At 35.9% G+C, this 26,905-nt stretch overlaps 1 protein-coding gene across 1 annotated transcript in view; it reads left to right on the plus strand.

The window, feature by feature from the left end:
* Positions 1 to 507: 507 nt before the first annotated feature.
* The window catches only part of LOC111050923 (mortality factor 4-like protein 1), a 50,618-nt gene continuing 24,220 nt past the window's right edge, over positions 508 to 26,905 (plus strand). The window contains exons 1-3 of the mRNA XM_022337307.2: positions 508 to 741; positions 5,412 to 5,532; positions 8,919 to 9,014. Coding sequence (XP_022192999.2) covers positions 690 to 741; positions 5,412 to 5,532; positions 8,919 to 9,014 — 269 coding nt within the window. The 5' untranslated portion in view covers positions 508 to 689. The remainder of the gene's footprint in view (positions 742 to 5,411; positions 5,533 to 8,918; positions 9,015 to 26,905) is intronic.

A 26,905-nucleotide genomic window follows, 5' to 3' on the forward strand; every position in this document is an offset into this window, starting at 1 on the left:
AAAATTTCAGGAGCTCCGTAATATTCTTGAGAAAAATGGCGGATAATGACTAAAAAACCATGTTTTTCACGATTAATAACTTGACCCATTTTTTTCAAATTCATACCCTGTATAGTTATTTATCAGCTCTATCAACTGGCATGAGTCTCCTTTCTGGGAAACCAATGGGGGGTCCACCCCATCCTTGGGAAATGGACTTAGTAACCTCCTTCTCATGCATGAGGTAGGTAGGTAGCGCAGTTCATAAAAAGAACACATAGTCGAGATATTTCATCTGTAGAACAGCTGTTTTGACGACTTTAAAAAAATGACGACTAAAAAAATCATCGAATTTCACAATTCACACAAAGAAAAAGTACTTTGAAAACAACAGAAGTCTGATCGTAGTTTCAAATATGAGCAAGGAAAGTTGTGTGAGTGTACCACACCAGATTTTTCTCTGTGGTATTGGTTATGCGCTTGATATAATGTCGATAGCTGTCGAGTGTCGATAGATTCAGGTTGATGATTATCGACTTAACCTTGAAACTCAAGTCAACACCAACATTGGGAGTTGTCTGTATTTTCTTTGTTTGTCAACAACTTCAGAATATTTTAGTGTTGTAATTATCTTAACTATTATGATCAAAATTAATTTAATTCATGTTATTTTCCCATAGAAACTGTTAACTTGTTGATTTAGTGCAAAAATGTCTACTAAGAAAGAGGAAAACGACCAGCCAGCCTACCATTTTCAAGAAGGTACTGTATTAATCCATTATTTTGATCAACATTGTTAGGTATTTTATAAAGACTGTAAAACGTGTCTTATTTTGTAAAACTATTTTTAAACTAAACAACATATAATGTCAGCTACTTTCGTTACCGTACCCAATTATCCAATATCGTGATCGAGACCAGGCTTCCCCGGGTAGATCGTGTCAAAAATTAAAACTGAATTTTACACATAGATGGCGGCATCACAGACCAGCATAGTCATCATTGAAAAAATCCTCTAAACAATAAAAGCTCCTCCCAATGAGCCACCTTGATAGAATGTTCTTGAACGCGGTATGTGAGCGCCCCTTCACTGAATGTGGCATCTTGATTGCCAGCGCTGGAGAACAATCCCTAACCTTAGATAGTCGACGACGTGGAACCTCAAAGTTGGTCCTCCCCCGAGTATTGTAGGTGTGCACTTCCTCTCTTCTTGAAAACATAGACTGTTTTTTTTTTTTGACGTGCAAGAGTGATGCTAATATGTAAAGTCCATACACAGTATGGATGCCCAGACGTTGAATTATGGGTTGGCAGTGAGCATTATGCTTGCTATAAGTCATCACACGAAGTGCCTTTTTTTGAAGCAGGAGAATGTCCTTAGCATGAGCTGAATGACCCCACACAAGTATTCTATACTGGATATGACAGCTGAACACAGCATGAAACAGCATCAGCAGTCTATGGGAACTCAGAAGTCCTCTCATTTATGCAAATGAGCTTATTTGTGCAAAACCAACTCTTTGCCTCTTCATAAAGCTCGTGAGCCTTCAGCTCAGCTTCCTCTGGCCCCTTGCCCTGTCCCAAGATGGTGGTATCATCCGCAAAAAGCAGGCTGGAGTTCCGCAGATGCAGGTCATTTATCATGATCAGGAATAACAGTGGTCCAAGCACTGAGCCCTCGGGCACTCCATGTGGTACTCCTGCTGTATCTGAAGTAGTGCTCATGATTGATACGACCTGCTGTCTGTTACCAAGGTAATCAGCAACCATACTTCATGCTCTGCCCTGAAAACCATACTTTTTCAACTTCCTGAGCTGGACTTCATGGGAGACACAGTCGAATGCCTTTGATAAGTCACATAGAACAAGGTCAATTGATCCCTGTTCTTCAAAAGCATTGTTAATCCTCTCCACAAGACTAATCACAGCAGATGAGGTCGACCTCCCCCTTCTGAATCCGTGCTGCATGTCTCCAAGCAGATTATTGCATTCGAGGAACTTGGTCATCTCTCTCAACATAGCAGTCCCAATGGTCTTCCCAAGTGTCGGCACAATGGAGACTGGACGAAAATTTCCAATATCATCAGGACAGCCCTTCTTGAAAACTGGCACCGTTTTAGACTCTTTGAGACAGTCAGGAAAAACACCCTCAGACAGACATGCATTCACTAGCAGTAGAAGTGGGCCAGCCAGTATATCTGCCACGCTTTTCAGGATGTATGTGGATAGGCCATAGAAGTCCTGACTGTAGGTTGTCTTGAAGTTCATGATGATATTGAGCAGCTCACCCTCACTCAACAAACAAAATTGATCAATTTCATGAGGAGTCTCAGGTACCAGGGAAACTGGATCAATAGTTGAAGCCGGAATCACCTCCACTATCTCAGCCACAGACTTCAGAAATGCCTCATTGACCCCATCAGGACTCTTTTTACACCTTAATTGTGGTTTGGACTTTCAAGAGTAATTGATGAGATTCCACGCTGCCTTTGTAGGATTGTCAGATCTCTCACTGTAACTGCTATTAGACTTTCTTTTTGACCTGTCAATCTCTTCTTTGTAGATCTTGTTGGCTCTAAGGTAGCTCCTGTATTCCACTACCTGCATCGATGAATTTTCTCTAGGAAGCATACAGCACGGTAACAAGCAGTTTGACCCTCCTCAACTCAGGAGTATACCAATCATTCTGGTGACTGGCTTTCTTTTTCCTGTTGACTCATGCTAAATAACTGGCGTGAAGGACACTGCTGGGCATGATTGGTCATAGATCTCTAACAATTTTCTGTAGAAAATGTTGAATCTGTTGATGTCATGCTGCAAAGAAAATCCCAATTCACGTCAGAAACCAGTACCTGCACTGCACAATCAAATCTTATAACTTGAGTTTATGATTTTTCTATTTGAATAAATAATATTAAATAAATTGGTGAACCAAGAAAACCTTTGCATTTTGTATTATAAATTGTTGATGGGGAAAAGTAATGCAGTAAAGGGCCTTGAAAAACACCTAGTGAGCTGAGGATGCCATCAGATTTGCTTAATGCTTATGCATAATAAATTATCATTAAAAATGATAATAATTATATTTCTCTTATTTATTCAAAAGATAAACCATATAGTTGAGAATTGTCAAATAATGCATGTACAAACAAATGATTGTAAATATATTCTCTAAATGTGATAAATTGGTTGAACGAGATGCGTTGATGTTATTTATAATTATTTGCTGACAGCATTTTTTAAATTAAAATTATTGATGTTATTTATTGAAAAGGAATGCTGACTGTTGCAAATCTTGGTTTATGTGGAGTTGTCTTGAGAACTTTGGAGATTTAGGTACTTTTTGGATCGCAGACATGTGACAATATTAATGGAGCCAAATCTCAGGCACAATTAGCTGATGACACCACCCTACTGGCCCAGTGTGAGGACACCCAAACTTAAGTTGCCCAGTCAAATCTACTTTTAGAAGAGGCTGGCTAGTGGTTTAAATCAAATAAACTGTGTTTGAATGAGGGGAAAACACAGAACTTGGTGTGTCTGCAGGCTCGTGGTGAGGTGAAGGTCCAACTCCTAGGTTTTGTGATGTACCCCACTCATGGGAGCGACATATTGGCATGCTGTGCAACCGACTGGCCAGGGCGACGTTTCTCATGCGGAAACTGAAGCGTTTGTGTTTTTAATCTTTTTGACGAAATCTCTCCAGTATAACGGCTGGTCATGGATTCATGAATAATTGAATTGAATTTGCGACCGCACATTGTAGCTAGCGCATGTTCATCCTCCCTTTAAATATTTAATTCATTTTCGACTTACAAATAACATAAAATACAAATTATGTGAGCCCCGGGCTCGAGAACTCGCTCAAAATGTCACTAATATTTTGTGAGATGTTTATTGAAAGCAGTGAAAAGTCAAGAGAAATAGCTCATGTTGCATGAGTTATCAATTGCAGTGACAGTGAACAGTGAAAATATAATTCCTTCAAGTTCTGATTGGACAATTCTTAATCAGTGAGAATGAATAATCCCATTATAGTCCAGTCACTCTATATACATTAGTGCTTGCAATTTATATTGTAGTTCTGATTGAATTCTTTTCATTAAGTTGATTTTAATAAATGATTTGAATTCTTGAGAGGAGTTCAGTACCAATTTTTTCATGCAAAATTTCCTTGTGCTAGATAAGAGTGCATCATAAGTCACATGATTTTGAACCACCTTGACGAGCCGAGAAGAATGAAGTGTACGATGAGATCCGAGTGTCGAAAGTTATAAGTGTTTGAAATTTTGATCCTTGAGGTGTCCTTATGCGCGCCTTTCCACTAGGAAATACTGAAATGAAGTGCATCTAACGGGTGATTCTCATAGAACGTAATATAATGAACTTGTATCATTGTGCGAAATATTAATGCAATGACAATGTAGTTGGTGATGATGGTTGAAGCTAAAAATTGGGTGTTTTTCAATAAAAGGAGCATTGTTTTCAAGTGTTCCTGGATCTCTATATGAGATAGATCGCTCTGCCTGGTCTTAGATTGTAGAGCACAAAAATATGCCTAGAGGGATTTTTAATTGTACATCTCAATGTTAACAGTCGGAAGATATTGTTGATCAAAAACTAAAATTCATCAAAATTGATTTTTCTTCAAATTTTACTCTTTTTTGAAAAATCATAACTCAGTATTCATTGGAGATAAAGAGTTCCGAATGATCTCATTTCATTCAGAATTTTATAATCTAAAAAAAGCACCCCCTTTCTTATGTCTATACTAGCTTACCCGGCGAACTTCGTACCGCCAAAAAGTCAATGTATCTCATGTCACACTTGACTTTATATTGAAACATGAAATTTATCTGACAATCAATATTTTTATTTACATCTCAATACGGACTTACTATGTGCTTAAAACTACCATTTTAATACCAGTAGACAATTTTATCACAGAGTGACGTGTTTATTACAGCTGGTAAGTTTAGATGCTGAATCATATTATCACAACATGATCTTGAATCATGATAATATTCCCGTTCTACGTCAGTAGAAATACTACTTTACTATGTCTTTAAAAATCTGATCCGCCATCTTGGATCCACCATTTTGAATGCAACCTCATTTTTTCAAATAGGAAGGTGGTCATGCAACCCATGATTTCGATACGGAATTTCAAGAGAAAATTAATGGTGAAAACCGCACATCAATATCTCAAACCGTTTAGAAGTTATTCACATTATTAATCAATACGATCCCCAATCACACCCACCGTCAAATTACCTTTGTGTATGAGATATTAAGCCATTCTCGGACTTTTCACCCACCCTGTATAGAGATGGGAATTATATCCTCACTGTCACTGTTGTGTGGGAATCCAACTTTATAGGCCTTCAGTTATAGAGTTGCAAGTTAATCTCATTTTCTATTGTCTGTTTTAGGTGAAAGGGTGCTCTGTTTTCACGGACCTCTAATCTATGTGGCCAAATGTCTGCAATCCAGATATGATTCTGTGAATAGTACACCCGAATACCTGATACATTATTCAGGTTGGAATAAAAGGTATGTTTCTAAGTTTTCATTCTTCCACTTTCTATTCCTGTTTCTCTTCGTCTTCTTCTTATTATTTTTCTTGAGCATTCACTATACAAATATACAATTCACTATATGACTAAACTCTGTAAAAATTACTTTGGAGGGAGATGCGCAGCAGAGAAGGCATGCAGCGGTAGGGATACAACGGCGGCGATGTTACCGTTCTGAACCGACCAGCGTTCTTTAATTTCTAGTGAGTATTCAAGCGCTCATGTTTAACTTACAAAGTATCCTCTCTGAAAGCATTGAGTCGACTGAGTCTAATCGACAAATTGACAACTGCGCTGCTTCTACCTATTACTATATCTATCATTGTAATTGGCTGATCTCCCTCCATTTCTCTGCGCCGCATATTCCACCAAGTCAAAAGTTATTTTGTACAAACTATAGTAGACTGGTGGTCCAACTTGTAACGCCTAGTCCACATGTTCTCCGAGTCGCTGGCCCAGCCTGATAGGCCAATGAAGGCCAGCGCTGGCAAACCACCCATCCACACTCTGGCGCTGGTTGTCATTGGTCTTCATTGGGCCAACATGACCACTAGCAACATGGCGGTATTATTCAATTCAATTCAATTTCAATTCATTTTCCTAAAAAACATAATACACGAATATGAATTACAATATACAACATATTATTCTGGAAACCCCCTACTAGACTATCCATCTGTGGTAGGGGGGGAGTTCCACGTCATTTCATTAGCTTAATCTGCCCATAGAAGTAAATAATAGAGAATGCACTTATTAGGTAGATCTATTATTAATATTTTGATTATAAAATAGATAATCCATTGTGCTGATGTATATTTTAATGTAGCAATAAGTATACTTAATACATTGGTTCATTAATGGAATCAATAAGCAAATAATATTTAATTGAAGACCGCAGTGGCAGTGATTTCAGAAATTCTCAGAAGAGAGAAATAAAAGAAACATCAACCAGGCAGGCAAAACAGTCAAACCAGTTATATCAATAAAATTATAAAATAAATACCAATCATTTTTCTGGAAACTTTGATGACGTTTTGGTCACCGAACTTAACAAGATTGGAGTAGTTCTTCTGATGCTTCCCAACCAATCTGGTACAGCTACCCTCTTCCTAAACACTACCAAACTAAGCGCCTCTGCTTCCCCAATTACCCCTGGCACATTTCTGTACAAAATATGGGCCAGGTATGAAGGATTTGTCAATTCAGAGCCATGAGTCAGCTAAGGTATCTCAAAGTTGTAATTGGATCTGTTAAGTAGATATGGTTAACTATTTCTCCTAGAAGTTCCGTTCTGTATTTTTTGATGTGGATCAACAAAGATTTAATAAAAAGCTGTCTAACATTCAGTACGGGAAATTTGATAAACAATTGCCGGTGTATTGTTGGGTATCTAAAGTATCTTTTTAAAATTGTTTTTATAATAGATCTTTGGGTGACTGCAAGAGGTTCAATAACTGAGGAGAAGAAAGCCCCCCCCCCAAGCTAGAATTCTATAATTATAGTATTATAGATTGGACATAGGCAAAGTAAACTACTTTGCACTGATTCACACTCAGAACATTATACAGCTCTGAAAATGCGTGAAGTAGCTTTCTATTCTCAGCACACTGGACATGTTGTACCCAACTCATCTTGGAATCCAAGACAACGCCCAGGTATTTATAATGATCAATGCGCTCAATGAAACTATAATTACATCCATCAGACCTGGGACTATTACAAGAATGCATCGTTAGTGTTAGTGAGCCTGGATCAGCTTGATTTCTTGTACGGTATCTATTAGCATAAACTTCGTTTTTTCCACATTCACTGTCAGGCTATTGTGGTCAAACCAGTTCGTTATTTTTGCCAAATCAATTGAAGCATTCATGTAAGCCTCCTCCCAAGTGCTCCCAGTAGAAACTACTGCTGTGTCATCAGCGAACAGATACAACTCACCTTTTAACTACTAATTTTGACAGATTGTTGATATAAATTAGGAATAGCAGTGGCCCAAGGGTGCTTCCCTGGGCTACTCCATACTCAACATTCTCTTTATCACTATTTTCACCATTTATACATACTGATTGCTGCCGATTGTGAGTAAAGTAACTTTTAAACCATCGGAGAGAGTTTTTTTTATCCCCATTGATTCAAGTTTTTTATTAGAATTTTATTATCCTGTCAACTGTATCAAAGGCTTTTGCCAAGTTCAAAAAGGTTATCAGCACTTTTCTTCTTAATTTAATGCTATTTGAGATAGTCCTAGACTTATTGAAAAGAGTATCGGATGTATTTTTGGACTTTTGAAAACCATACTGTGAGTTGGAGATGAGATTGTTCTCGTTTAAATACTTTGTCAGTTGTATTTTTATACACTTTTCGATTATTCTAGATAATATTGCCAACAAAGAAATAGGTCTGTAATATTGGAGTGTATTCCTTTGGGGTCTGATTTATAAATGGGTATTACCCTGGCTATTTTTAGAAAGGAAAGTTCCAACTAGTAACCCGTTGCGGTGGTATTGACATCAAAGGTTTCGTTGTCCTCAATACAAGGGGTCGTTGGTTTCGTTATCAAACAAAATTTCTCATTCCTCATCGGTTAGGCGAGCTGTCAATAGTTCTGCCAAGGAATCCCCACAATGAGGAACTCTGTAAACGTCTCTTCCAATCCACTAACTCCAAACCGTGTTAAATTTAGTTTGTTGACATTTTTTTTCTTCAGAAAAGGTTAAAGGATGACATGGATGAACTAGGAAGCAGAGAAGAGGTTAGCAGGTGCAAAAAGAGGAAATGGTCACTCTAAATGGAGATTTCAAATTTTTGTGTAATTTGAACTTCATAATAAACATAATTCAATAAAAGGGTATTGGATGTTGAATAACGAATACTGAGTGAATAAAACAGAAATCGAATAAAATGAATTGGGAATTGATGAAAATCAATAGTAACCGGGTTACTATTCCAACTAGAATGCTTAAATTGACTATGCATGAAAGTGACATAGTATGATTATGTCATACTTAAATTAACATAGTATGACTAGAAGTCATACTACACGCTCCAACTTCAGTCAAGTCGATGGAAAACAAAGACTAGTCGAATGTCGGACCTTCAGTTGATCCAACTCGATCCAATAGACGTCCAACATGCGACCAGATTTTCAACAACCCCATTCACGGTCCGACATCGGATCCAACAAGTCGGATAGTGAATGTCCTGCTTTATTCCTATAAGCCCAGGGGTCTTTATTGAGCTGAATCGATGTATTGTTATTCTTTTTATAAATTCTGTTTTTATTGATTAATATCTCTGCTGATCCTGCTATTTGTAATCGAACTTCCAGTTGAATCTTGTGAAATAATTTTGATGATTTTGCAGCTGGGACGAATGGGTTGCTGAAAGTCGAGTACTCAAGCACAATGAAGCCAATGTCCAGAAACAGAAAGACCTCTACAAAGCGCAGAAAGCTGAACCGTGAGTATAACTTTGAAAACCTTTGAATAATCACTTGACCCTTCATGCATTAACCGCGTTTAAACTAAGTCTACTCTATAATGTGTTAACTGCTAAAATCCCCAATCTTCAAGCTACAGTCTAATCTTGGTGTGGAGTGAATGCCCGAATCCGGTGGCTTAAACTGGACGTCAATTGATAAATTAGTGTTTTTTTTTTTTTGTTTTGACTTTTACCACTCTTCAAAACCAATAGAATATTGTTGACATACATTTACAAATCAATATTACATGTAAAAGAAAAATTAAATCCACATTAACAAAACAAAGACAATGATAATCAGTAAAGAAAAAGTTGACTATGTGCATTTTACTATTGATGGTAGGGTAGTGGAAAGAGTGCCAACTTATATTTACCTCGGTACAGTTTTGAATGAGCAGTGGAAACATTCTCAGGAGGTGAGGGCTCGGATTTAAAAGGCGAGAGCGGCATTCAAAATCATGTCGAAAGTATTTAAGTCGCATAATTTGACCCTTGAACTGAAAATTAGACTCTTCCGTTGTTATATATTTTCAATCTTATTGAATGAAGTTGAGTCTTGGACCCTGACTGAATCAACAACAAAAAACTTGAAGCGTTCGAGATGTAGACCTATAGAAGAATCCTGAAAATATCATGGAAGGACAAAATTTCCAACCACAGGGTTCTTCAACAACTCAATAATAAGAAAACAGAGATAATGTACACTGTCAAGAGACGAAAATTAGAGTATCTGGGACACATTTTGAGGAATGGAACTAAATATCAGTTGTTAAAATGTGTACTACAGGGTAAAGTTCAGGAGAGGTGTTGGTAGGAGACGAATTTCCTGGTTGAAGAATTTGAGAACATGGTTTGCAGTGTCCACCCCGGAACTTTTTAGAGCGGCTGTCAACAAAGTTATACTTGCAAGAATGATTGCCAACATTCGGTAAGGGATAGGTACCAGAAGAAGAAGAAATGTTAATAGTGTATTATTTTATGACTGTAACTTTCTGTTATTGTATTGATTGATTTATTTATTTATTTATTTATTTATTTATACATTGATACATAGGTTACAATATCATTCTCAACTATGAATGATTGGGAAAGGAACAACAGGCTTGAAGCCCAAAACTGTTCCTTTCCCAAATTTAGTTAGATATGGTCCAAAAATAGGTTATGCTTACACTTCACAATTTTTTTCCAATTTTGAGTCCAACATATTTTATCAGTGACGTTTCTCAACTGTATTCATTGTTATGCTATACTTTTGTTAAAAATTAAGTATTATTGATACATGATTTCAAACGATTCTGAAATAATTAAAGACATGACGGTTTGATGTATTTGTTCTCTGTATTCAAATTGTGAATATGGAAAGTCAGGTCCGCCAACTGGTGATATTTGTGCTTCAAAACTTGGAAGATTAGATTAGGTTTATTCCTTCATATTATCTACAAAATGTTATGCTGGCTTATAGACAGATTCACAAGAAATGGCAGTAAAGCTAACTATATTCAACTAATTTCACGAAATATGAAAATATATCAGAATTAATCAGACGTTCAAACCGCATTGGTCAATGAGAACTCAAGTGGGGAGGAGTTCTTTGAAAGTAAACACAGAGAATGTAAGAACGACAGCGTGGAAACAGAAAAGTTGATTGAATTGGTGCGATAGAGAGACGTTCATCATATGATTGAATTGATAGTGATACTAGCTCTCTGTCTGAACGTTAGTATCTTGCTTTTTTCTCAATTTATCTTCTATTGAGAAACCCGTATGTACCATCCTGACCGTACGCATCGATGAATGAGTTTTACACATTGAGAGCTCGACCGACCGTCAGTGCGTATGCACCATCCTGACCATACATCAGTTCTTCTGACTCACAAAATGGACGCCTTTACAGATTGTTTAATTGCAGCTTATTATCTTCGTAAACGAAAGATTAAAAGACCTAGATATCAAGTTCACCCGATGATCGCCCAAAGAGCATTTCAAAGGGAATTTAGTACCATTATATACATCATTGCTTGGGGTGAAGATACATTTTTTAACTACCTCAGAATGTCCATCATAAATTTTGATGAGTTATTTTGAACTTGTATCACCATTGGGAATACTTGCAGTCACTTTAAGCTACGGATCAAACAAATGTAGATAATACTAATAATATATTATTTTTCCAATAAAAAATTTAGAAATGATTGAAGAAATGTATGGAAAAACTCTGAATTCAAATATGACACTATTAATTGAATTCATTCATTATGCTATTCAATTCAATATCAGCTGATTGTCGGGCAGAGATGTCAGCACATTGGTTATGTTGCGATCGGGCTACTGATCAGTACAGCTCTGAAAGCTTCTATTTGTTTCAATAGCGCGTCAGTCGACCGATGGAACGGATGCGCACGAGCTCGACCGATGGTTTTCGTACGCAGTATAAAACGCATGGTCCTGTCCGTGCGCATGCATGCCGTCAGTCCTGCTCTGTACGGATACATGATATATCTATGGAAAAGACAAGCGTGACTGACGTACGCACTGACGGTCGGTCACGCTCTGTAACCGGCTTAAGATTCAAGTCAACGTTTTTGCATTTCTCTGTATGTTTATATTATTTATGTGTGTATATCTATGATCCGCATTTACGGCGAAACGCGGCAACAGATTTTCATGAATTTTTTTTTTAACATTTTTATTGCCCATAAAAACAAAATACAAAATAAAAAACTTACAAAAGAAATATTCTAGATTATAATATTATGCTATTTTACAAATAAATTAAAATTACATGGCACCACCCAGCAAGGGCAAAACCCTGACCGCTGAGTGAGAGTATCAGCTGTTTAGACAATATAAAAATTTATTTACTAATAATCAAAGCTACAAAAATCGAAGTTAACAATAAATTACTAGTAATTATAATATTATTTGACTGATGTCGAAGAAAAATTTTTGTATCACCCACTTATTTATCTGTTCCATCCTCTGTCTGCCCCTATTAGAAAGATATTCTGACAATGCATTTGGCATGATATTTATTATTTTTGAGCTAAGATACCCCAATTGTCTTCGCACTATTGTCAAATCTGAATAGTTGATATTATAAATGTTATGAGATGTAACTCTCAGGCTATACATAGAAACGTTATTATTCACTGTAAATTCATCCTTCCTCATCCATGCATAATAGAGAAGTTTCTTTATATAAATTTGACGGACTGTCATCACTTTAAATTCGGCAAATGTTTCACTACTAGAAAAAGCCCTTGGCTTATTAAAAATTGCTTTTATTATCATTTTTTGAGATGTAAAAATTTTATTCATGAAAACATCATACGCTCCTCCCCATACCACCAACCCATATTGCAGCACCGATTGAACATAGGCAAAATAAAGGACCCTAAGTAATTTAATGTCTAATATTTTACGGACTTTATAAAAGATAAAGGAAATAAATTTTAAGCGTTTACAGATATATTCTATATGAGGCTCCCACTTAAGGTTACAATCAACCATGATGCCCAGATACTTTATAGATTTTTCATTTTTTAGTTGAGAGCGTGCACAATCCTTCCATTTCTCAAAATCACAATTTGTATGTATTTTTAAATTCATAGCATCATTTGGTTGACCAACTATTGTAGGAGAAAATGTAATATATTTAGTTTTTGATGTATTTATACTCAATGTATTAATATCAAGCCATTGTTTAACCATGGATATTACTCTTTCTGCTCTCGAGTACGTCTCTAACCATGAGCGGTCCTTAACTATTACAGCCGTATCGTCAGCAAAGGAAATTATTTTCGAACTATCAATATTTAGTTTAAAGATGTCGTTGATATAGAGTAAAAATAAAATCGGGGACAAGACGGTACCTTGTGGTAATTCAAAGTCGTTAAGTTTTGTAGTATTTGATTTGTAACTGTTGTTATCAGATATTAATTGTGTCCGATCACTTAAATAATTCAAGGTGGAGTCCTCTAATCCCGTACCTCTCCAATTTTTTTAGTAATTTATTGTGGGGTATGGTATCATAGGCTTTTGCCAGGTCAATCATTATAGCTAGGCATTTGTTGTTATTGGAAGACATGGCTTCAGAAACTTCATTTGTAAAGGCGGCCAGAGCATCCTCAGTATTTTTGTTACTTTGGAAGCCATATTGATCCTTATGAATTATGTTGTGATTGTTTATAAAACCCATCAATCTAGTTTTGATTGCTTTCTCCATTATTTTTGCTAGATTACTGATTAAACTTATGGGTCTATAATTCTTCGGAAGATCAACGTTACCTGACTTGAAAAGCGGTTTAATTCTGGCTGTCTTGAAGCAAATCGGGAATTCACCAGCCTCAAAGCATTTATTAATGATGAAACATAAAGGTTCTGCAATCCAAGTAGATATTTTCTTTATTGTAATATTATTGATATGGTCTAGTCCGGGGCTTGCTGAATTCTTCAATTTTTTTATAATACATTTAATCTCATCACTCGTAACAGGATTCAGGGTAAACTGTTCGTTTATTAATGGGAAGTGGCCGTTGTATATTTCATCACAATCTACATTCATAGCCGGAATTTTACTAGCATATTCTCTACCTACATTAGCGAAAAATTGTTTAATTTATTGGGGTCAATTTTTATATTATTTCCTTTGTCAGCATTTTTACCAATAATTTCCATCATAACATTCCATAACTTATTACTATTGTTTTTGTGTTCCTCTAATTTATTTTTATAATAATTTGTTTTAGTGATATTGATCAATTCATTCAACTTATTTCTATAATCTTTAAACTTGTTTTTTAATAAAGTGTTATATGGCTGTTTAATTAGTTTTAATTTCATTGAATCCCTTACATTTATTGACTTGATAAGACCCGGTGTAATCCAAGGATTTAAGGCTCGTTTTTTATGTGGAATAGATTTCATCTTTGTAGAATTCTCTATATGACACCTAAGTCCCTCCACAAACAATTCCGTCAATGAATCAATACCGACGTCATCATTAGAGTACAAGAACCCCCAGTCCTCGTCTTCGATGCGTTTAGTCAGTAGTGCATAGTCAATTATAGGAAAGCTACTTTTTTGTTTCGCCTGTCTGTTATTATTTGATAGATGGATGTGTAAAGTAGTCGAAAAGTGATCTGTAATTGATGTTTTTAATACATTACCAAAAGATTGTTCATTTATATCATTATTATTAGTCTTGAGAAAAATATGATCAATACAAGTTTGTGTATTTTCTGTTACTCTCGTGAAAGAATTAATAAAGGATTCAAAACCATTTTTATTTAGTATATGAATATATTCACTTGTTATATTGTTATTTGCATTCAAGTCAATATTCATATCTCCAACAAAGACACAATTATTCTTATCTTGAATTGACTGGAGGCTATTCTCAATACTGTCTAGGAATGTATCAACATTACCACTAGGGGAGCGATAAACTGCAATTATCAGTAATTTGATATTGCTTATCTCTACATTCAAACTTAACGAGTTAGCCTCTTGTATATCTATTGAATAAATCTCAAACATGACCTCCTTAACAAATATACAAATGCCATCACACTTATTTAACCTGGAGCATTTGTTAAATGTTCTATAACCCTTTATTTTATTTTTTAATTTGACAGGTATGTTCCTTTTTGAATTTCGCGTCGACGTTTATATAAGGTTTTTTGAAATTTTGCAATGACGCATGCAATTTGATAACTGAAAGTAACATATTAATTTCTCTCGACCTTTCTCTGCCTTCAACTCGGGCTGACCTGTTGCCAGTATGTTTTGAAGGAGATTAGCTTTTGATGTTGGCATTTTTAATACACCAACCCAAACAGACATTAGCCGTTTTCACACCGATATCACGCCGACACGACATACAGACAGGATTTACTCTGTTGAACAATATAAGATGAGGCTGTAGCTTATAACTGCGCGAGGTTTACTATTCACAGAACTACTAGTTAACAATGTAGAAATATCCTATTATATTAAGCGATCAATTTCTGTATATATATATATATAATATATATATATATATATATATATATATATATATATATATATATATATTATATATATATACAGACAGGATTTACTCTGTTGAACAATATAAGATGAGGCTGTAGCTTATAACTGCGCGAGGTTTACTATTCACAGAACTACTAGTTAACAATGTAGAAATATCCTATTATATTAAGCGAGCAATTTCTATTTTATATATATATATATATATATCATTTGAGTGTTTCGCGGATGGATATATTATATGTAAAAGAAATAACCGGGTACATCCGTTTGTTTTGACTTACTTGAGTCTGACGTCTCGTCGCCATCGCAGACGACATCTTCTGAGGGTGGCGTCGAAATCCACACTGAGTCCTAGGTATTCTTTTGGGGTCGAAGGTATAGGTCTAGGTATTCTTTTGGTATTCAAAATTAACTTCCATAAGGGAGACACGTTGAGGCTGTCGTCTCTTTTATTTAGAGAGCCTTGCTTTTCGATTTCCAACGCCTCTCTCACTCACAATCCTGACTTGAAAATCTCGAATGCTGGCTATTTGTTTGGAATTCACGAAATTTATTGTATGACCAGTATTTTTCACATGGTTATATAGGGCTGAGGTTGATTGTTGATTTTTTATGCTTAATTTATGTTCATCTATTCTAGCAGAGATTCTCCTATTTGTTTGGCCTACATATTGCTTGTCACAGTTGAGGCAGGGGATACTGTAGACTCCTTGGTTTTCTAGCTCCAGTCTGTTGATGGGTTTTTTTAAGATTTGGGAAATGTTTAGATGGGGTTTGAATAATGGTTTGATTTTATGGGTTTTTAATACTCTTCCAATTCTGTCTGTGGTGCCCTTGATGTATGGGAGGTGTACTGTTTTTTCAAAAGATTCTTCTTTTTCTAGACTGGAGCTAGAAAACCAAGGAGTCTACAGTATCCCCTGCCTGAACTGTGACAAGCAATATGTAGGCCAAACAAATAGGAGAATCTCTGCTAGAATAGATGAACATAAATTAAGCATAAAAATCAACAATCAACCTCAGCCCTATATAACCATGTGAAAAATACTGGTCATACAATAAATTTCGTGAATTCCAAACAAATAGCCAGCATTCGAGATTTTCAAGTCAGGATTGTGAGAGAGGCGTTGGAAATCGAAAAGCAAGGCTCTCTAAATAAAAGAGACGACAGCCTCAACGTGTCTCCCTTATGGAAGTTGATTTTGAATACCAAACGCCCAGTACCTGGTACAATGAAACCCGCTACAGCACCATTGTCACCAAAACAAGACAACATTCCTGGAATTTCACTCACCTAACAGCGCCAGCCCAAGCAAGTGGTGGGAGGGGGTAGGAGGTATGCTCTTCGACCCCAAAAGAATACCTAGGACTCAGTGTGGATTTCGACGCCACCCTCAGAAGATGTCGTCTGCGATGGCGACGAAACGTCAGACTCAAGTAAGTCAAAACAAACGGATGTACCCGGTTAATTCTTTTACACACACACACATATATATATATATATATATATATATATATACTACCTATATACCGTCTACCAATATATATATATACCCTATATTTGTATGGTTATGTCATTATTTTATATATTTATGTTCAACGGATCTCGAAAACGGCCTTAACGATTTCCACGAAATTTGGAACAAAATAGGTTTATGATATGAAGATTCGATTGCACTACGTCTCAACCCTTGGATAACCCGCTAAAGGACATTAAAAGTAAAATACGTCCTTGGAAAAACAGCTGGAAATTTTTTCGTCTGTCGATACCGTAATGGAAGAGAGTGAACGAGTGCATGTGTTTGGGATCATCCAGCTGATCTCACGAGAAGAGAAATTCAGCAAGAGAAATTTAGTTTCATTTATTTCTCTTTTTTTAGAAAACATGTTTACTTCAGAAAGTCCAAAATAGTAACTAGATGCTGTTAGTGATACATAGTATATTAACAAATATTATAGCAAACTAGTATATCATTCTAAATTGAATTCATAGTATATCGGTTTGTAATTGATGATGTGTATGTTTGTTGAAGTGTGAATAACTTGTTATTTTGATGAGTGATAGTAGCTTAACCTAGATTTTGATGTGGACTGTAGTATAAATTTGAAAAGGTTCAGCTTTGGGCATAAGCCTGTTGTGGCTCCTCATATAACTGTAAAAATAATTGTACGACTGAAAAAATTTATAAATAAATATAAACTCAATCTTTCGTTACAAATTGTCTACCTTTTTACACTCCAGAGCGAAGCTCGGTTCCCTGATATTAATTCATAAACAATAGATTCAATCTCAATTATGAAAATTTATTATTTAGTCATTGAAAAATATTTTCCTTTGACAAATAAAATATAATTGATTATTTTAAACAAAATCGAACAGTTTAAACTATTAGATCTGTGAACAGTAGACCTCGCGCTCAGTAAGTTACATTGTCCTGTTGTTATATTTTTTCAAATATTAATAAATAATTTATCAATTTAAAATGTCTAGAAAAAGTCCTAAATAAACATAGAGCTTTCTGTCCTGTCGTACCGTGACGTGTCGTCCCGGAATGTGAGTGTGAGCGCTGTTATCAGGTCTGGCTGCAACTGTCTACAACGTTGATGGAAAGATACATTTTCAAGATGTTCGATGTTTTTGAACGGGTAGTATTATAGTCTATTAAGCGGCGCCCACACCATGCCACGGTTGGCTTATGGCATGCTTTAGGTGCGTTTATAATTATTTCCGAAAACAGTGTGCGTAAACGTCGCAAACGATGATATTGGGTGCGTCCAAGCCTTCAAAGTAGAAGAAAATACGGAACTAGTGAGTTAATGAAGGATTTGTTATTGGATGATGCAGACGAATTGAATCTGGAGTACAGATCTGAATTTCTTGAAGAGCATCTTGTTTCTTATTTCTATCTTTGTACGCCTTCAAACGACAGTCCCACAGAACCGGACGATCACGATAAAGCTCAATATTAAGTTCACACACTTTCGCGTTGTTCCACTCCATGACTTAACAAGGCTCTGCCTGAGCCACAACTGGACAATGTGTGTGCCGCGCAAAGCCAACGGTAGGCACGTCCTCACTACAGGCTCTCATTGGCTTCCTTTGATGGAGACCGACACTAGAGCGATTTTCGTTGGCACGGCATTGGCACAGCTACACATGCCAACGGTCACGTCCACACTGTATTGGCTTGGCCAAATTGGCAGTGCCAAAAGCCATCCGTGGCATAGTGTGGACGCCGCTTTAGGCAGCTGATTTATGATGAATAATTCTATGATTTTTACTCTAATATTGGCGTATGAAGGAGGCTTCTTTTTACTTTCCTTGCCCTATTACCATAGGTAAGGAAAGTATTGCTTTCCAAAAAAAATTAAGGTACCCCAATTTCTAAATTTCTATACGTTTCAAGGTCCCCTGATTCCGAAAAAGTGTTTTTTTGGTATTGGTGTGTGTGTGTGTGTGTGTGTGTGTGTGTGTGTGTGTGTGTGTGTGTGTGTGTGTGTGTGTGGTGTGTGTGTGTGTATGAGTGCGTCTGTGTACACGATATCTCATCTCCCAGTAAACGGAATGACTTGAAATTTGGAACTTAAGGTCTTGAATTACAAATGTATTTAATCTGAAATCTAGATCGTATTCCATCGAATAAAAAATCGATACAGTAACAAAAGTTACTTCAATAAGCTAGTAGAAACTACTATGATCTAGGGAGAATCAATCTACATGTTATGACGTCATTAATTAGTTGTGGGGCCTGAAGTAATAGTAGGTATTACTTACTATTAATATCTACTATTACTAATACTACCTTTATTACTAATAGTAGGTATCTACTAATACCTACTATTACTTCAGGCCCCACAACTAATTAATGACGTCATAACATGTAGATTGATTCTTCCTAGATCATATTAGTTTATACTAGCTTATCAATGTAACTTTTGTTACTGTATCAATTTTTTATTGGATGGAATACTATCTAAATTTCAGATTAAATACATTTGTATTTTATTAAATATAAATTTTATTGAAATAAAAACACTTTATTCCACAAATGCAATAATTTATCCATACTTTCAGCTTGATAGACATAGGCCTACTCGATTCAGTGATAGAGCTATTGATAAATTCATCTCAACCAAAAATACTTAATAATAGCCTGTATCAGAATCAAAGGAGAGTTAAATCAAAGATAACCAAATTAGATGTAACTCTTTTTTACGAAAGAGGCTCCCACAAACTTGATCACAATAAATCTGTGGTACAAAGAAACCCATCAGGAGAATGTTTTTCAGTTAGGTAAAACCTTTTATATTAGAATGTTATGGACAGTTCCAACACTTTGCATTAACTTTTAAATTTATTATTTCAAAAGTTCTTTCACACACTTTATTTACACTGTTCTTTTACACTCTAATTACACTGTTATTTCACATTTTATTTACACTGTTCTTTCACACTTTAATCAAATTTTCCACTCACACTTTATTTACACTGTTCTTCTACACTTCATGTAAACCAATTTTGTAGAATTGGAGTTCTTGCTACTTCTCGCTCGTATCCATTTTCGTTTCAAAGTTTCATCTTTCGAAAAAGAAAATACCGTACCGAAACTTTTGGAGTCTTGTTATATTTCCTGCAACAATTAGGTACACAACAGGGGGGCACTTTAGTTTATGGGCCGCGGAATCCAGCATTGAAACCTACATAGATTGATAGAGGAGATCAATACGATGTATAACATTGTTGTCGATTTCCAAGGATTAGCTGAAAAAACATGGCGGAAAGTTCAAAATTTGTATATCAATTTTCATTTTTAATAATTTTTTTGTGGCTAAAATATGTTTAAAACTAGTGCAATCTTATGTAAAATTTTACGAGGAATCCAATGAAACTAATTTCAGGTTCATAACTTCAGTAGTTATTGAGATATTGCAAAAAATGTGCAGAAAAATGCAAATTTTTTGCTTTAAAAAAGGTTAACTTGTTTTAATGATGATTAATAGGTATTTTAAACTATCGGATTTAGTAAAATGATAAATTCTAAAGAAAAAATGTCCAGTCTCCTAATTGCCTAAACTCTAAATTGTTCGAGATATTTGGGAAAATAAAAAAAATTGCACACTCAATACTCTTTAATTCTCATATTTAATTTTTTTTTACTACTTTTAGTGACTGAATTGGCTAAATCTCATTGGGATTTTTGCAGGGAATTCATTAAAATAGATTTGAGGTTAGAAAATTTTATAGATTATTAAGATATTTGAGAAAATACAAGAAAATGTAGTATTTTAGCTTTAGAAGAGTTCAATATGTTTGCATATTTTTTCCTAAGTTTTCATACTTTTTTTCCTAACCTTCAATTTTCCTAATCTAAGCTTTTCCTAACCTAAGCTTCCCCTAACCTAAGCTTTTCTCAAACGTAGCTTCCCCTAACCTAAGTTTTTCCTAACCTAAGCTTTTCCCAATCTTAGCTTTTTCTAACCTTAGATTTTTTCTAATCTAAGCTTTTCCTAATCTAAGCTTTTCCTAACCTAAGCTTTTCCTAACCTAAGCTTTTCCTAACCTAAGCTTTTTTCTATTCTAAGCTTTTCCTAACCTAAGCTTTTTCTAATCCAAGTTTTACTAACCCAAGCTCCCCCAACCTAAGCTTTCCTCAGTCCCAGCTTCTCCGAACCTAAGCTTTTCCTAACCTAAGCTTTTACTAATCTAAGCTTTACCTAACCTAAGCTTTTCCTAACCTAAGTTCATTCCAGACCCAGCTTTCTCTAACCTAAGCTTTTCCTAACCTAAACTTTTTTCAATCTGAGCTTTTCCTAATCCAAGCTTTCCCCAACCTAAGCTTTTCCCAAACCCAGCTTCCCCTAGCCTAAGCTTTACCTAACCCAAGCTTCTCCTAACCCAAGCTTTTCCCATCCTCATCTTTTTCCTAACCTAAGCTTTTTCTTATCTACGTTTTCCTAACCCAAGCTTTCCTCAACCTAAGCTTTTCTTAGACCCAGGGCTTACCCTAACCTAAGCTTCTCCTAACTTAAGCTTTTTCTAATCCAAACTTTTCCTAACCCAAGCTTTCCCCAGACCCAGCTTCCCCTAACCTAAGCTTTTCCTAACCTTAGCTTTTTCCTAACCTATGCTTTCCCTAACCTTAGCTTTTCATAATCTAAGCTTTTCCTAACCTAAGCTTTTTCCTAACCTAAGCTTTTCCTAAGTTGAGCTCTTTCTAATGCAAGTTTTCCTAACCTATCTTTCCCTAACCTAAGCTTTTCCCAACCTTAGCTTTTTTCCAACCTGAGCTTTTCCTAACCACAGCTTTACCTTATCTAAGCTTTTCCTAATATAAGCTTTCCTAAACTAAGATTTCCCTAACCTAAGCTTTTCCTGACCCTAGCTTCCCCTAACCTAGGCTTTTCCTAACCTCAGATTCCCCTATCCTAATATTTTCCTGATCCAAGCTCCTCCCAACCTAAGCTTTCCCCAATCTAAGCTTTTTCTAACCTAAGTTCTCCCTAGGTAGCAATAAATGGAGTTGCAATATTTTTATTTGCCCAAATATCTCGAACAATTTTGAGTTTAGGCAATCAAGTGACTGGACATTTTTTCTTTAGAATTTATCATTCTACTAAATCCAATAGTTTAAAATACCTATCAATCACCATGCAAACAGGTTCACCTCTTTTAAACCAAAAAATTGCACTTTTTTGTACATTTTTTGCAATATCTCAAAAACTACTGAAGTTACGAACCTAGTTTCATTGGATTCCTCGTCAAATTTTACATAAGATTGCACTAGTTTTAAACATATTGTAGCCATAAAAAAATTATTAAAAATGAAAATTGATATAAAATTTTGAACTTTCCGCCATGTTTATTCAGCTAATCCTTGGAAATCGACAACAATGTTATACATGGTTGATCTCGTATTAATCTCCTCTATCGATCTATGTAGGTCTCAATGCTAGATTCCGCGGCCCATATACTAAAGTGCAGCCCACAACAGTATCCCATGATTTAAAACCCCAAATTCATTACTACTTTACACAAACGAATATTAGAGGAATGATAAACAAACCATATTCATTGAAATGGAAGACCGTGAAAATTGAATTTGTAATTCAAATTTTGTTGATTACCATATTATTATCAGATGTGATAACAAACATCAGCGCTCTTATTTCGCTTGCTTACCGCCAGTAGATCATGGATCTACATGTGATGACGTCATAGTTTATTAGAGATCAGTTGTGGGGCCTGAAGTAATAGTAGGTATTGCCTGAAGTAATAGTAGGTATTAAATTTAACCGGTAAAAGTGTGACGTCACGCCAAATAGAATATTGACCATAAAAATGTCTGAACACCTGATGAACGTTAAAACTTTTATCTACCAACCTTGAAAGCAAGTCTGTATCTTATCATTCTGTATCTCAATGGGACTTAACATGTGTTATATTTAGATCTCATTATTTAGATCAGTGAAGTAAATTGTAAACATGAGCTATCGTATTTACTAACCTGTGTTGAAACATAATTTGCAGAAAAAAACATTTCTTCAATTCTCTAGTAGCCTACCAGATTGTGGTAAATATAAAGTTTTTCACAAAATAAAAAATAGATAAATGTTATAAATGTAAATAATAAATGTTAGTATTTAATTGGAAAAATAAAAAACCTTTCCAAAGTGAAACATATTATTTTTAAAACGATTGAAAAACAACTATTATGCTCTTAAATTGATTAAGAAATACTATGTTAGGTTAGTCACACCTCAAACTTTATGCAATATTTGCTAGATACCCAATATTTTATATTTTGATTTGACAATAATTTTTTTTATATTTTGACAATATTGAGTCAATTAGAAAGCCCCGGTAATAGTTGTAAACCCTGGTCTTTTCCTATAATTGACTAATAACTAATTTTCTTGTGGTAAGGTAAAAAACTTGGCAGTTTAATTTTCGCCTTTAAGACCAAAATTCCCTTTTCTATTTCATTTCATATATTCATACAACCAAATCTAAATCAAATCAATAACTGGAAGATAATCAACATTATTAAAACTAAAACTGTCTCTTTAAAAAATTGTGGCATTTAATATAGTCTAGGTAATGAATGCTCAAAAAAAGGTATAGAGGGAAATGTTTGGAAGACTATTTTTGACCCCGCAGTTCTGTTCAGGGTAGTAAGGAGGTAAACATATCAAAAGTCCCCATCCCTACCCCCTGTGCTAAGGTGGTGGGGGTGGTTCAAAGGTACTATTTTTTGGTTTCTTGCCTATAACTCGAAAACTATGTATCTTACGGACATAACTATTATATACAAAATTGAAGCTTACATAATTTCTTACAATATTTATCTTTTAACTTTTTCTATATCTTCTCTAGTTTTCGAGATATCCGCTCTTGAAGATGTGACTTTTTTGAAAAAACACGTTTGCCTCCAATTTGTGCTCATATAACTTCTTAAACATCGATGGGAAAAATCCATGATGATAATGAGCTTATAGAGCATTGAATTCTCTTCAATTTGATGTATAATTTTAAACGTTTACAAACTTCCCTACACAGCTCTAGCGTTGATTGTGGAATCTCCATTTTTGCAACAATAGACCAACTGATGGTTGTACCATATGGGCTGGGAGGCGGCTGAGCAACTGCTTCGATCCCGTTACGTGCGGTTACCTACCCAATCCAATACAAGCCCAATCACCATTCATAGATACAAACACGCATCTTTTTCATTCCTTGCAAAATTTGTTTTTATTTTTTCTATTCTATTAAATAGTTATTGAAATCTTTTGTACTCCTTTCTTTTATGCTTGTTGTGACTGGGGACTGCCGGGCCCGCGGTTCGCAGTCAATGCAGCGTCTTCAAGAACTCTATGTAGTGATTATTATGTTTGTTTTCCATTTGAAAATAATTAGGATATATTTTTTGTATAATGTATTATAGGTTAAGGCAGATAAGTTGAGAGATCTCATCATATTTATGTCATAATGAACTCCCTCCTACACACAGATCTGTAGTCTTGTAGGGGGTTTCCTTTATTATCTTATTGTATTGTAACTCTCATTTTCGTATGTAACATTCTGGGAAATAAATATATTTAATTTGATTTGATGAAGGAATTTGGAGGGAATGTTTTAAACACAATTTTTGACTTTGCAGTTTTGTTAAGACTAGCTAGGAGAAGAACATATCAAATGACCTCACTCCTAACTCATGTGCTAAGGTAATAATGTTTAAAAATTGCATTTTCCAGCGTTTTGCTCCCACGCTCATATCTTGAGAACAATGCGTTCAACTGACATAACTAACCATTCAAAAATAAAGCTTAAACTCTCTACACTTTTGTTCAGTGGAATTTTGTGATATTCCCAACAGTTCCCGAGATTTTTGTTTATTCGCTCTTGAAGGTGTGCAATAATTGTTAAAATGACAGGTTTTATCCAATGTTTTGCTCTTTCAGGGGTTATAACTCTCCAGAAATGCATCGTAAAAACTGATGCTTATCGTAGGTTTGTAGAGCATTAAATTCTCTTTGAAATGATGTATTATTCACTATTCCAAGTTTTCTTTTCATTGTTATAGCAGCTTCAATGTAGGGGGTGAAATTTTCATTGCTGCAACAAGTGTCAACTCAGCGGTTCAATACCTTCAACAGAGGGGATAAAGATGCGCACTTTTGCTATGTTCACCTGCTAACTAGTCCAAATTGAACTGCAAAGTCAAAAATTGTGTCACAGATACCCCTTCCAATGTCATTGTCAAACGATCAATTGTTGCAGCAAAGAAAATTCCACCCCCTAGATTGAAGAAACTATAACAATGAAAGGAAAACTTGGAATAGTGAAATAATACATGATTTCAAAGAGAATTTAATGCTCTACAAACCTACGATAAGCATCAGTTTTACGATGCATTGTTGGAGATTGATAAGCCCTGAAAGAGCAAAACATTGGATAAAAACCTGTAATTTTAACAATTACACACCTTCAAGAGCGAATATCTCAGGAATTGTTGGGAATATCACAAAATTCCACTGAACAAAAGTGTAGAGATTTTATTAAGCTTCATTTTGAATGGTTAGTTATGTCAGTTGAACGTATTGTTCTCAAGATATGAGCGTGGAAGCAAAACGCTGAAAAATGCAACTTTTAAACCACCCTCATCCCCTTAGCACATGAGTTAGGAATGGGGACATTTGATATGTTCTTCTCCTAACTTGTCTTAACAAAGCTGCAAAGTCAAAAATTGTGTTCAAAACATTCCCTCTTAATTCCTTTGTCAATTGGTCTATTGTTGCAAAAATGGAGATTCCACAATCAACACTAGAGCTGTGTAGGGGAATTCGTAAAAGTGTTAAATTGTACACCAAATTGAAGAGAATTCAATGCTCTACAAGCTCATAATCAGCATGGATTTATCCCATCGATTTTTAAAAAGTTATATGAGCAAAAATTGAAAAAAATGGAGGCAAACGTGTTTTTTCAAAAATGTCACACCTTTAAGAGCGGATATCTCGAAAACTAGAGAAGATATAGAAAAAGTTGGAGGATAAATATTGTAGGGAATTATGTAAGCTTCAATTTTGTATATAATAGTTATGTCCGTAAGATACATAGTTTTCGAGTTATAGGCGAGAAACCAAAAAATGGTACCTTTGAATCACCCCCACCACCTTAGCACAGGGGGTAGTGGTGGGGACGTTTGATATGTTCACCTCCTTACTACCCTAAACAGAACTGAGGGGTCAAAAATAGTCTTCCAAACATTTACCTCTGTAGCCTTTCTTTGACTGGAATGCTACCACATCTTGTAAATATTACATTTATTTCTTTTTATTGCGGATGATGCTCACATGAAATGTTTGCTAATGCTCAGGTAATGGAAAGTGCGAGGGTGATTTGATGAGATGATCAAACACGTCCATTCCTACCGGCGGGATTCAAATCCGCGACCTCGTAGCGCTAGCAGACTAAAGGGTGCAACACCTTTGTTGTCTCGGCTAATTATTTACTTAGAATATTTATTTATCTTGTGCTTGTTTCTAGACAATGTGCACGGTAAAAGAGTATGAATGTGCGAGTAAGAAAGTTGGTCAGTAGTGGAGTTTTGAGAGAGCTGCCTAACCAATAGAAATCGAGGGGTGTGGCCTCCCCCTCCACCCCCCCAGCCCCAGTCGGCCATTTTGGCCCCGCCCCCAGCCAATAGGAATGAAGGGGCGTGGCCACGCCCCCTCCACCCCCCCAGCCCTAGTCAGCCATTCCCCCTCCACCCCCCCAGCCCTAGTCAACCATTTTGGTCCACCCCCCCAGCCCCAGTCGGCCATTTTGTCCCCGCCCCCAGCCAATAGGAAGCAAGGGGCGTGTTCAAAATGGCGTCGTGCCCCCACCACCCCAACCAATAGGAAGAGGCCATTGTAGCAGGTGTCCATCTCCCCTACCCAGCATGGGTGTGTTCAAAATGGCGTCCCCCTTCCCTAGTGCCCCCACCAATAGGAAGCAGGTGTCCCCAACGGTTCCCCAGCGGCGGCGGCGGCCATCTTTGTTTTAGCAGGTGTTAACTGACATCTGCTGCCCCAGTTAACACCTGCTTAATTTGCATATTAAAAATATCCCCACATTTAAAATCTTTAAAATCTCTCAAACTACACTACTAGCGCTAAACTCTCAAACCACACTATTACATTTCATATTTGTTCACGTATGAGATGTCATTTTCCCCACACTATGCTGTAAAAGGAATGGTGGCGCTTTTTTTAATGTGTTTTCCCCATATTGAGAAAACTCTAATTGAATGTTGCTATAATAGGATGTAGAATAGATCGGACTAATCTACATACTA

Source organism: Nilaparvata lugens, chromosome 9, assembly GCF_014356525.2.
Source record: "Nilaparvata lugens isolate BPH chromosome 9, ASM1435652v1, whole genome shotgun sequence".
NCBI classification, from domain to species: Eukaryota; Metazoa; Arthropoda; class Insecta; order Hemiptera; family Delphacidae; genus Nilaparvata; species Nilaparvata lugens.